This window comes from Suricata suricatta, chromosome 14, assembly GCF_006229205.1.
Source record: "Suricata suricatta isolate VVHF042 chromosome 14, meerkat_22Aug2017_6uvM2_HiC, whole genome shotgun sequence".
Classification (NCBI taxonomy): domain Eukaryota; kingdom Metazoa; phylum Chordata; class Mammalia; order Carnivora; family Herpestidae; genus Suricata; species Suricata suricatta.
This window is the reverse complement of record NC_043713.1, coordinates 20,764,426-20,777,589: the sequence shown is the minus strand read 5'-3', so window position 1 is coordinate 20,777,589 and position 13,164 is coordinate 20,764,426. Positions and strand designations below refer to the sequence as shown.

Sequence of the window (13,164 nt, the reverse complement as noted above, 5' to 3'; positions counted from 1 at the left end):
TTCTTTCTAATTTTTAATTTAACATTGCATACTACTTTGAAGAGACTCCCCTTGCACATTTTGAATTAGTGAAATTAGAATAGAATAGAAGGAAAAAATGTGTTTATGAAAGCTTAAGTTAATGGGAAGTGGATGTGGGGTTTTTTGCCTTTTAATAAAGTAATAACATTTTCCCAGCCAAGCTATAGAATAAGGGTTATAAGTAGAATGTATCTATCGATACTAAAGACAAAAGATTTGACATTGAGAATCTTCTGGAAATGTAGGACATATGGTTATCACATTTTGAAGGGAATTACCTGGGTAGATTATCAACAGCTTGTCTAAAAAAAATTAAATTTAATTATGTAAATAAAATTCACCTTTTACTTGATAGAGTCACCAATTGAGTAAACGTACTATTTGATTTGACAAGTATATGGCAACTTTTAAATATTAGTCCAATTCTTGACAAAAATAATCATTTTCAGTGCTGACAATCAGATGTGTAAACTCTTAAATAAAATCTACTGGACTGTAGCTTAGTAGGTTACATTCACTGATTTTCACATTTTTAACATTTTAATTATTTTTCCCTATTCCACAGAGGCAACTTTTTAGGTCTTCAGTGTATCTATATTCCACCACAGAAAACACAGGTTTATTTGAATATCTAAGACCCATGTTCCCTGGGTTTTGAATACAAGCTTTTAATTTTGCTTTTCATAGCAGTTGGTAGGATGAAAATAATCAATATAGAGAATTAGGGAGTGGGAAACCTTTGGGAAATATTTAGATAGAAGAAATAGGGCAGGTACTTATACATTCTAATATATTTTTCCTGGTGAACTTGAATATTTTTTCACACTCCCTCTAGGCCTTCTTCCTTTCTGAAGCCTTTTGTAAATCCCCAGAGGGGCAGTGTCCTTGCCTCAACCTTCCATCAGATCTTGGACACACACCTATGTGACCATGAGAATTAGCACAGAGCTATTTTTCTGCCTCCTGTGAGCAACCTGAACAGAGGATGCCTAAGCAGAGAAAGGGATTTAGTAATTTATTACAGTGTGACAAAAGAATCTATGAAATGTTAGTATTGTAGAACTTCAAAGGGCACAGTCTTGAATAAAATGGATACTAAACCAATGTTGGCTTTTATCCCTTCATACCCTAAACATATTGATTAAAAGTGATTGAAGAAACAAACTTCTCTTACAGTAGTAGGTTATGTGCAAAGAAACAGAGAGGCCAATAAAAAATTAGAGAATCTTGCAAAAAAAAAATACTTCCAAGTCAATAATGAAAAATTCTTATTATTTAATTCAAATGATTACTATGTGTTCAGTATATGATCTGCATTATACAAAGTAACAGATCTGATTAAATGTTAACTCTTGAGCTAAAGATCTTTCTGCAATTTCCCAATGACTTTCTGATATTATTAAAAATGTTTTTATTGTAGGGAAAACCTCCTATGATTTGGTCCCTTGCTTTTTCTGCTTTACCAACTTCCAGGACCCATGCCTGCCCATGACTCCAACAATGCAGAATTTCACAGTAGCTGTGCCATTTTCCATTCGTTTATTAAGCTCCCAATGTTTCACCTATCTTTTCATTTCTAGTACTTAGTACATTTCTTGGCACATACTCAGTATTCTGTAAATGTTCACTGAATAAATACATGAATACATGTTGCAAAACAATGGACACTGTTGGGTAAGTGAAAGAAACAGAATTTGCTTCAGTCTCACTGGAGGAAACCAAGTCACACACTGAAGCATCTGGCCAGCTCAGTAAGAGAGATGGTCAGCAATGCAATGTGAGTGGTAAAGAAAGAGACAAGGGAAATAATTTAGGTGTGCTAAGATGACACTCACCTACATGGTCAGGAAGAGAAAGGCTTGAAGAAGTCTTTAAGAGTCAGTAGATTGCAAGTAAATAGAATTGTGAAGGCATTCTGGGCAAAAGTACAGTGAGAGAGAGAGAGAGAAGAGGTGGAGAGAAAGAACAAAAAACACCAACACTTGACTATGCTGTGAAAACTTTGCCTGCAGTATGAGAAAGAGACAGCAGTGAGCCTTGCACGCTTGCTTGCTTTGCTTTTCTTCAGTAATCCATGGGGTGGGAAGAGACCCTTGCATCCTATGGCTAATTTTGGAAGCTGGAAGACTACCGGTGTCTGTGAGATGCATGTAGGTGCATGTAGGGAGGGATAAACATGACATATTCTATATTAATGCAAAAACTAGGTTTAAAATAAAAACAAACAAAACCAAATTCACTAAGGCGATGTTTCTCAAACTTGAGTCACAGCTGATTCCCTGGAGAGCTATTAAAACAGAGACTGCTGGGCCTCACCCTCTCCTGCTCACCTGCACCCCCTCACTCCACACCTGCAAGCTTCTGAACGACAGTGGAACCTGAGAACATGCATTTCGAACAGGTTTCCAAGTCATGCAGATGCCGCTGGTCCGAGGCCCACACCTCAGGACCCGCTGCGTAGGTTCATCCGCGTACACATCTTGAAGATTCCAGTGATGCGGCAGAGGGCGTAGGGGACCCCAGCGGGTGGCGGCCGCTGTGTCGGAGAACCAGCAGATGGACACAGGGCCGAGATGACAACTGTTCCTGCAGGCTTTAGGACGCATCTCGGACAATTCAGTCATGAGCAGATGTCAGGTTTATTACAAACCTGCTGCACCAGGAGGCAGGGCTGCTGCCACCCACCGGGAAGGAAGACCTGTCCAAGGTCAAAGATTTCTTTCTTGATAAGAGACATTATAGAAAAAAAAGTAATCAGCAGATAGTCTTTCCTAGAATATATACAAAAAGGAAATAAAGTAAGTTTAGTCTTTAGATTTTTTTTGTTTTTAAAAAATATTTATTTATTTTGACAGAGAGGGAGAAGGAGAGAAAGGGAGAGAGAGAGATCACAAGCAGGGGAGGGGAAGAGAGAGAGGGAGAAAGAGAGAAAGGGAGAGAGAGAGATCACAAGCAGGGGAGGGGAAGAGAGAGAGGGAGAAAGAGAATCCCAAGCAGGCTCCGAGCTGTCAGGACAGAGCCCACCTCGGGGCTCTAACTCCCCAACTGTGAGGTTGCAAGCTAAGCTGAAATCAAGAGTCGGATGCTTCCCTGACTGAGTCACCCAAGTGCCCCTAGAGTCTTTAGATTCTTGGCTGACATCTAAGTGGATGAGTAGCTTCTCAGAAAAGATCTTAATCTAACTAAAATCTAGCAGAAAAATGTGTATGCATGTTATCAAGAATGATCATTTTTTCCCAGATGGAGGTTATAAATCACACCATACAAACAGGCTCTACCTCCCTCAGTCAGGTTTGGAATTTTTTTTAATAAAATACATTTGGGGATGCTTGGCACTAAAATTATAGGGACTAGTGAATGAATGAATGAATGAATGAATGAGACGTGTGTTGCAAGCAAGAGGGAACCAGAATTCGTAACTTATACTTCTCTGTATTCAGTCTTAGAGGCACTGGGATTAAAAAGTTGTTTAGTATTTTGATTTGTTAGAAAGATAACTGGGTGAAGTCTCCAAGTTTGAAAATGGCATTAAATTGTTCTAAGAAGTTACCACGGGTAGATTACATAGCAAGCTGCGTGTGATTTGCAGACTAGTTCCTGTGGGGTGGTGAAGTATAAGGAAATGAATTCAGGGAATGGATAGTTAGCAGAGAGTTATTATCTTAGATACAAGTAAATGATCTAAAGGTTATTACAGACCATTGTCAGAGTCAGTGTGGAGCTGCTGCCAAGAAATCACCAAAATGCAGGTAGCTGTAGGGAAAATATTAGAACAGAAGATTCTGCATTATTCCGCTACTAAACTACTCGATAAATATTAAGTCTGGCATTCTTTGTCTCCTGTCCTTATCAGCAGGCTTCAAAAACAACAAAAATATATGAAGGAAAATTCAACAAGTCACACCACTAAACATGTATTAATTGAATAATGCAAAGGTTATTTTCAGCACTGGGAAATGAAGCCACTCTCGGTGGCCTTGTACAGGTTACAAAGAGTTTTCACTGAAGTGTTTGAACCATTTAGCACCCAGGAAAAACAGCTGTCCTCATAAACCACTTGTTGCAAGTGAGGAAGTGAGGGAAGTTACTTCTCTGGGGTTCTGTCAAAGGTTATAGTTTAACCATCTGAATTCTGTCTTAGAAGAGGTATTATTACCAATAGAAGCCACAGTAGAGATTTTCAAAACTGGAACTCTAAAGTAGAGGTGGAAGACTTTCTGAAAAGGAACAAATAGTAATGTTCTTTGTTGCAACTACCCAACACACTGCAGTGTGAAAAGGAATGAGTTCAGTAGGATTCCAATAAAACTTTCTTTATAAAATCAGGCAGTGGGCAGATTTGGTCTGCAGGCCATGCTTTACTAACCCCTACCATAGAGCATGATACTTATGCTACATAACTTAGCCTGCAGGGAATATCTGGATCTCCCTAGCCCCAAAAAGAGACTGCCACTGAAAAATGAATTTATGCTTGCTAAATTCGTATTGAGGAAAATAGATATTTGAAGCATACTTCTAAACCGCATTCTTCTCTTTTCAAGGATGGATCTTACTGTGTTTCCAGCCAGATACTCAGTAACTCCAAGGCAAAAGTGCTTTTATTCTCCTTAGAATGTCCTCATTTGTCCTTTTGTCTTCAAACAGCACATTAAATTACACAGCTGAGCTATAGACTTTCTTCTAAACCCCAGTCTTGGCTGGCACAAATTCTGGCCTTTTTATTTCCATTTGCCCTTCAGTGCGACTCCTTCATTTATCTCCTAAACAGATGCTGCAGTCAAGTGTCTTATGACTGGCTCCAAAGATTGGCATATGTCTCCATCTCACCCATCGTCACCTCGTGGCGAGTTTGTAGCTGGGGAAGCTCGAGGCAGGCCCTCTCTGGCAGGCAGCCGAGGCCTTGGGGATTCAGCACCACTGCTCCTATAATGTGGTGATACTCCAGGGGGAGATGAGGAAAGGCAGCCAAGACAAGTCTGCCAATTCCTGGATTTCACAGGTTTCCTCCTGGGAGCACTCTTGTATCCATCTCTGCTTCTAACTTGAATTGACTGAGAAGAGAGAGAAAGGAGCATTGAATAGAGGCACTCACATTTGCTTTCTGATTTTTGTTCCATAGGAAACGGGCCACACACAGTGCTGGCAAAAGGAAGGGCAGCCAGAAGGACCTCAGGCCCCCTGATCTTTGGATACATCATGAAGAAATGGAGATGAAAAATATTGAGAAGCCATCGGGTACTGACCCTACAGGAAGGGACTCCCCCATCCAAAGTTGCCAAGACCTCACACCAGTCAGCCACAGCCAGTCAGAAACCCAGCTGGGCAGCAAAAGTACCTCTCATTCAGGTAACTCTTTCCTCTCAGGCATCGGGACAACCCCCCACCATTCTGAAACCCACAAGGGAGCTCTCTACTCCGTCTCTGATGGAGACACCCTTCCCTTCAATCTGTGGGTCATTTAATAGTCCAAATAATCTGATGCAAATTTGGTTGGTTAACCTGTTTCTTTTCTATCTTCCTATTACCTACAAAGTTACTTAAATTTTCTAAGAGGTGGTACACGTGGGAAATGCTGAAATGTGAAATGAAACTCAAAAAAACTTACTGCTTTTTGTTAAACCTTGAATGAAAGTCTTGTCAAAATGTGAAGATATTTGTACATTTTTAATTCCTTGTGTCTATGGATAGTTGAAAGTGGATTTTAAATTTACTCTCATGGTGCCTGGGTGGCTCAGTCAGTTAAGCATCCAATTGCAGCATCTGATTTTTGCTCAAGCCATGATCTCATGGTTCGTGGGTTTGAGCCCTGTGTCAGGCTCTGTGCTGACAGCTCAGAACCTGGAGGCTGCTTCAGATTTTGTGTCTCCGTCTCTCTCTGTCCCTCCCCCTCTCATGCTCTGTCTTTTTCTGTCTCTCAAAAATTAATAAAACGTTAAAATAAATTCAAATTGGCTCTCAATTCATTGAATTTAAAAAAATCACATTAAGGCCATACAACATGTGAAAACATTGGCTCTCCTATTATTTCAGCCTTGATTACTGTGAAGGTCAACTTTTGTCCCCATGTAATCACATTATATGATCACTAGCCTAGTTTAATGAAGTCTGTCTGCAGCTGATGTTGATATACAACGTGATCAGAAGAAAAAAGCCTACTGATTAATAAATAGGTACAGAACAATCCATGTCTAGGAATAACTAAGAACATCTAGAAAGTCATTGTAAGATGTTTCACTTTCTGTTGGTCATCATATTTTTGAACTGCTTATGGGAAGCAGAATAATCCAACAAGTACTCTCATCCAAAACAAACAAAACAAAACAAAAAACACTTCTTGATCTACTCATGTGTTTGCAAAATGCGTAGCTGCTGTTTTAAAACTGAATTAAAATATTTTAGGTATTTTAATGTGTAACTGGTTTACTAGACTTTTTCAGCTTAGAATTGTTTAAACAAGGAATTCACTTACTGATTTTTAAGCATGAGTTGTTGAGTATACTTTTTCTAGCTCTGAAAGAATATGTCAAGCAGATTTCCTAACTTTTCCATCATTTTCAGTTGGTTAAGCTGCATTCTAGTTCTGTTCAAACTTGTAATCTGAAATCTAAATGAAAGGTTCTTTTCTCCTTAGGGCCAGCTAGACTTTTGGCTCTGAGGACTAGGGCTGTAATTTGTTCTTTTAAAGCCTCCAGCACCTTGGAGGAGAAGTGGAGATAAGGCAGAAGGAGGAGGCACAGTCTGTTTCAGAAACACCTTTGCTTGTTCCTCCTACCTGTTTGTTCTTCCTGGCTGTGTGGGAGGATGGGGAAGGGAGATGAGAGAGGCAAGGAGGAAGGGCAGAAAGGACAGTGTGAAGTGCTGTGCTGCTTTTTGAGCACATGGACTATCCTCATGAGACATCCAAATTCTGGGTCTCTTGTGAAACACAAGAATGAATTCTCTATGAGACCCTGTGGGATTTTTCCACTGGCTAATTACATGATGTGAGATACCAAGTGAGGGCTTCACCCACTCCTACCAGGAATGGCTCTGTCAACCTTATTTGTTGTCTGGTACGTCAGGTGCAGTTGGGTGAATTCCAGCAAGAAGATTCAAGCTTGCGCAACTTTCCAAGTGCCCACTTGAGCCAGAAGAAGCACCTACTTCTTTACCAGGCCAAATGAAAGAGCTTATATTCTACTACCGGCGCTCTTTGAGTCTTGCTCTCTTCAATAACCTCTTCTATTTAAATAGACACAGGGTAGACCAGCAAGCCAGCTGCCTGAACAGACTACTATCTGGAGAGTGAATGAAAGGTAGATCTCTTCTGCAGGAACCTCCATACTTCACACATGTTTATTCTGGCAGCTTTGGCTCCTAGTAGGCATCAGGAGGAGAGTACTGCCTCCCACTCCAGGGAATAGAATTGCTTCTCAGCACACAGAAGATTTTGCCAATTATTTCTAGGACTCCTCCTTCTTTATATTTCCCTTATCTTTTATATACTAAACTAACATTTGGTGTAGGGACAGCCAGACTACTTTTGATTATTTAATAATTCCTGGTAGAAGCTTAACTATAAGTGATGGCGATTCTTGTTAGAATGAGAGTGTTCTTGTGCCTATTTGTTTTTAATTTGAGGACCTACTTGCCAACTCTAGAGTAAAAGGAAAGTAGCACTCAAAATCCTGCTGGTTATATTTTCCATTATAGTAAGCATTTTCTGTACTCTCCTGGTTAAAAGAACAAAATTCCATGTCAATAAACAATATACTTTTAAGTGCTCTGGTTCACAAGGAAACTTTTAAAACATTTTTCTGGGGCTTCTCTGAATGTTTTCAGGTCAAGCTTAGGAGCCTTATTCCCTTCTTCTCTCTTTTGTGTAGTTTTTTCAAATATTCAACTCTGAGTCATAGCTTTGCTGGAAAATATTATTTATTTTTGTGCTTGAAGGAAATCCAAAGTTCGTTTGTTCTCTCTTCTTTAGTTGTTTCAAAAGGGTACATTTTGCATAGCTTTATTGTCTTATATGGTTCTATGTAGATTTTTGGAGGATGTGTGGACAGATACAAATCTAGGCAGCTGACATTATCTGGGTTGCATAGAAGTTTCCCCAGCATTATTTTAAATTTTGAATTTTATGAGCTCCTATTTTAATAAAAAATATGTGTGTGTAATTTTAAAAGAAAGAAAATAGTATAAAAAGTTGTGAAAATAATATCCAGAGGAAATAAAAAGTATGTTTTCTTTCTCCCCATCCCCAAATTCCTTATCCCTTTCATGAAAGGAAGGCAATGTTTAGAATTTTGTGTGTAATCTTTCTATACATATGTGTGTGTACACATACATACATATATAACATATAATACACATATATATTTACATTTATATATTTGTACACACAGATATGTATATGTATAATATGTTTTATATGTATATTACACAAATGATACACATACTATTCAAAACTTCACTTTTATTGTTCTCAGCATGTATTTTTTTTTAATGTTTATTTATTTTTGAGACAGAGACAGAGAGTGAGCAGGGTAGGGGCAGAGAGAGAGAGACACACACAGAATCCAAAACAGGCTCCAGGCTCTGGGCTGTCAGCACAGAGCCCTCGAGGGGCTGGAACCCACAAACCGTGAGATCAGGACATGAGCCGAAACCGGAGACTTAACCAACTGAGCCACCCACGTGCCCCTCAACATGGATTCTTTATTAACATTTTAAATGTACACATACCATTCTTATCACTTTTAATGACTCTTTACCATGATATTTTATGAAATTATAATAAATTTATATAAATATGCCTAGCCTAACTTTTTAAGAATGTAATTTATTTTCTGAGTTCTTATAATAATATGTAATGTCTTTGGGCCCTAAGTACTAGTTGCATAAAATATGGTAAATTCATACAATGGGATGTTTATGAAATGTGAAAAAATGATAAAACTAGGGCACCTGATTGGCTCAGTCAATAGAGCATGTGACTCTTGGTCTCAGGGTCAGGAATTCAAGCCCCACATTGGATATACAGTGTACTTAAAATAAAATAAAATAAGATAAATAAAGTAAAATAAAATGGATGGTGCTCATGAACTTAGAAACATGAGCATTTTAAAATAAATAATAAATATAACATGAACTTGTCAGAGAAAGACATTCATATTATTACAAAATAGTATGTATGGCATAATGCAACTTTAGTAAAAGATATATATTTTTTAATGTTTTTTTAAATTTATTTTTGAGAGACAGAGAGACAGCATGAGTAGGGGAGGGTCAGAGAGAGAGAGAGAGAGACACACCGAATCCAAAGCAGGCTTCAGGCTCTGAGCTAGCTGTCAGCACAGAGCCTGACACAGGGCTCGAACCCATGAACCATGAGATCATGACCTGAGCCCAAGCCAGAAGCCAGATGCTTAATTCAGGCACCCCTGAAGATATATATATTAATATATACCTTCTCACTTTCACATATAAACACATAAGCAAACCTTATAAAGAACAAAATATAAATATTGGTTCTTTCTAGTAACGAGGGTACGGTACATTTTATTAATGTTTGTGCAATGAGAGGATATTGACTGGGTAACAAAAAAGTAGACATTATTATTTAAAACATCAATAAATGAAACAGGCATTGGCATGCCTAGCTAGAAATTATGTGAAGTGTTGCATCATTGAAGGAGGTGTGTCTCTCAGTATTGTTATTCTTGTAGGTCAAGACACTGAAGAAGCAGGGAGTTCCATGTCCACTCTGGAAAGGTCACTGGCTGCACGCCGAGCCCCTCGGGCCAAGCTTATGATTCCTATGGATGCCCAGTCCAACAATCCTGGTGGGTAAAAATTGGTACCGCAATGAAGAAATGAAGTGTTTTCTATTTTCATCTTTTCTATATCAAATCATTAAAAATATTTAGTGTTTCCCCTGAATTTTCTGGGCATCTGGACAAAAGGAAGAATGAGTAAAACTCTATCATTTATAATTTAAAGTCAAACTTACACTGTTATTGTGGTATCTCTTGCATATAATCCAATGGTCTGTTGCAAAACAGATAGCTACAGAGTTAAGGAATTGTAAACAAACAAAAAAAATGAGTTGACATATAAAGAAAGGAAATTTTTGTCACTATTATTGACCTTATTCTACTGATTACATTCATAGGGTTTTCTTTTTTTAACTTTTTCAATAGGTCCAATTTCAAGTTTTATGTAACCCACTCCCTTGAAGTAAGGGTTAACAGATATCGTTACTACCATCTTCTTTTTGAAGTTTTCTGTCATATTCCCACCATTACTGAAGATATTGGCACACCTAGGGATCACTGCCTGTCTAATTACCTCTGTGATTAATCTTGGTAATTATAATATCCATGCAGGCAATTCATCCAATGACAGTAGACCGTAGGTCCCTTTATGGTGCCTGCAATGATACTGGCTCCTCCCACCTCAGTTCATCAATTCTATGTCACACACTAAACCAATCATTGTAACCCTTACAATCTCCACTTTCTATCGTCCCTTTTTCTATTACTTTACTTTCCTCCTCACTTATTTTATTCCCCCCCTTGCCAACAATTCTTCAATCCCACTAAGACCTCCAATGCATTAACTCTGCCACCTTCCACTGTCCCTCATCTGCTTCATGTCCTGATTTCCCTCCAAACTCAATTGAGAAGTCCTGGTCATTTATCATCCTCAGTCCTTTGCAAACACTTTCATCTCCATTGGTCCTCCTTCCCCATCATACTCATCAGAAAAAACTCTACCCTGCTTAAATTACCTCGACTACCAGTTCTCACCATGTACGCTCATGGCTGATTTATCTAGAGAAAATATATGACTTCCTTGCTGGGCATTAGTAGTCATGTATTTGGAAATGCCACTCATTTCTCCACTCATTCATTATTTCAATTTATAAAATGAATGTCTTATATCTATTCTTCTCAGACTCCCCAAACCTCTCTTCTTTCCCCATGCTCAGCCGATCATCTAGCTTCTTACATTACCAAGAAGAGAGAAGCATTGAGAAATGGTATCCTTATCCTGCCATCAAATCTAGTTAATATGTTTGTGCTCCTTTTGCAAACCAGCCTTGTCCCGTTTCCATCCCTTCTCACTTACTTGGGGACTCTTATAAGTATCCTTCCCTTTCCTGCATCATCCATTTTCTCTCTTCATAGATAATTCCAGCTAGCATACAAACATTCTGTCACAACTTCTGTTTTAAAACACCATCATTGGAGACCACTTTCCTTCCAACTAAAGCCTATTTCTCTCCCTTCCTGAAAAACTCCTTTAAAAGTTGTCTATACATGCTTTTTCCTCTTTGTAAACTTCCTTACTAGTTTTAATGAGATATTTTCTGTCCACTGAGACCATAGTTTCAAGTTTCATTTATTTATTTGTTTACTGAAACACTGTCCTCGCTTGCCTTATGGTATACTAAATGCTCCTGGTTTTCTTTCTTTCCCATTGCTTCTCCTTCACAGTATCTTTTACTTATTCCTCCTCTTATTCCCAATCTTGAAGTCAGAGAGTGCCTGAGGGCTCAGTCTTTAGCCTTTTCTCTTCCACCTCCCTAGATCGTTCTATGATGTCATTTGGTCCTGAGGGCCTTAATGCTGTCTAAACTTTAATAAATCCCAAATTTTATTGCTAGCTTAATCTCTTATCATAACCCATATCTACTTTCATATGAACCATTGACTCAATATTTCCATATGGCCATCTCATAGGCAAGTCAACTGTGCTCAGAATGGAAATCCTGCTTTTCAAAATTCCCTTTCCCCACCTCCTAACTTCATCCTTCTACTGCTTTCCCTATTTCAATAAATGGTACCACAGTTCATCCATTTACTTTTGTTGAAAACTCTACTTTCATGCTCTTTTATCCAAATTTCATCACACCCCAAATTTAGTCTTTCATCAATCCTACAGTGCTTGCTTATAACACGTGTCCCAAATCTGACCACTCCTTCCATCTCTAGTGCTCTGTCCTAACCCATGCCACCACCATCTGTTAGAGATTCTTGATCATAGCTCTAACCTCTACTAGACTAAACTAGTCTCTTTTCTTTAGCTCTTGCCCCTATAGCAAGTTGTCTATAGAGCAGGCTTTCACTGTGTGGATTAGATAATGTTCCTCCTCTTGACTTCCCAACACATGTAGAATGCAATCTATGATCTTACCGTGTCCTACAAGGCCCCACGTGATAAAACCTCAGACTCATTCCTCACTCCATCTCCTGCTACTACTCTAATCCATTTCAGCCTCATACCCTTTCTCTCTGTTCTTAAGATAATAATACACATTCAAATGCAAGGACTTTTCACTTGCTGTTCTCTTTCCCTGGAATCTCTTTTCATAGATATTTACATGGCTTTTCTTTAATTCTATTCAATTCTGTGTTCAACAGCTCCCATTACAGGTCTTCCCTGACCATGTCACATATAGCATCTGTGGTCACTCTCTATTTATTCTGCTTTGTTTTTCTTTATTAATGTGTATGACCATCTTACTCACATTTTTGTGTTTGTTTATTTTATTGTGTCCCCTACTTTAATGTAATCCCTATGAAGGTAGAGATTTTGTCTCTGTGATCACTTCATATTCTCAATACCCAGAATAGAGTCTGGCACAACTGGTAAGTTTCAATAGAGATAATTTAGGTGAATGAATTAACAGCAGTTTCTCTCTACTATGTCATGTTTCCTTTCATGCTCTAATGCAGCTCTCAGTGTTACTCTAATAAGTACAAAAACTTTTATGGAATTTATAATGAATTCTAACTGTTCAGCTCATGGGATAGATATAATTATTATTCCTGTTGCACTAATAAGGCAACTGAGGCTTTGAGAGCTTAAGTACCTAGCTTTTAGTCACACAGCAACTAAGTGACAGAACCAGAATTTGAACTCACAAGACTGGCTTCAGAGTTCTGAGCTCCTAATCAGTAAGCTCCCCACAGCAGTGCTCTGTGAAGCTATTGTCCTCCTTTCGTTTCTTTCGCTACATAGACAGGCATTGTACACCGAGCTGTTTCTCTTTCCCCCTCCAGCTATTTTCCTCTCATAACAAAGTTCTAGCGGTACCAATTTTCTATAGTTTCTTCTTAAAAAGTTGTGCTTCATGTGTCAACTACACTCAAAAAA

The 13,164-nt window shown here is 38.5% G+C and overlaps 1 protein-coding gene across 1 annotated transcript in view; it reads left to right on the top strand.

The window, feature by feature from the left end:
- The window catches only part of DCC (DCC netrin 1 receptor), a 727,087-nt gene that overhangs the window by 662,280 nt on the left and 51,643 nt on the right, over window positions 1–13,164 (top strand). Inside the window, exons 24-25 of the mRNA XM_029921550.1 lie at window positions 5,141–5,367; window positions 9,729–9,845. Of these exons, the coding sequence (XP_029777410.1) occupies window positions 5,141–5,367; window positions 9,729–9,845 (344 nt within the window). The remainder of the gene's footprint in view (window positions 1–5,140; window positions 5,368–9,728; window positions 9,846–13,164) is intronic.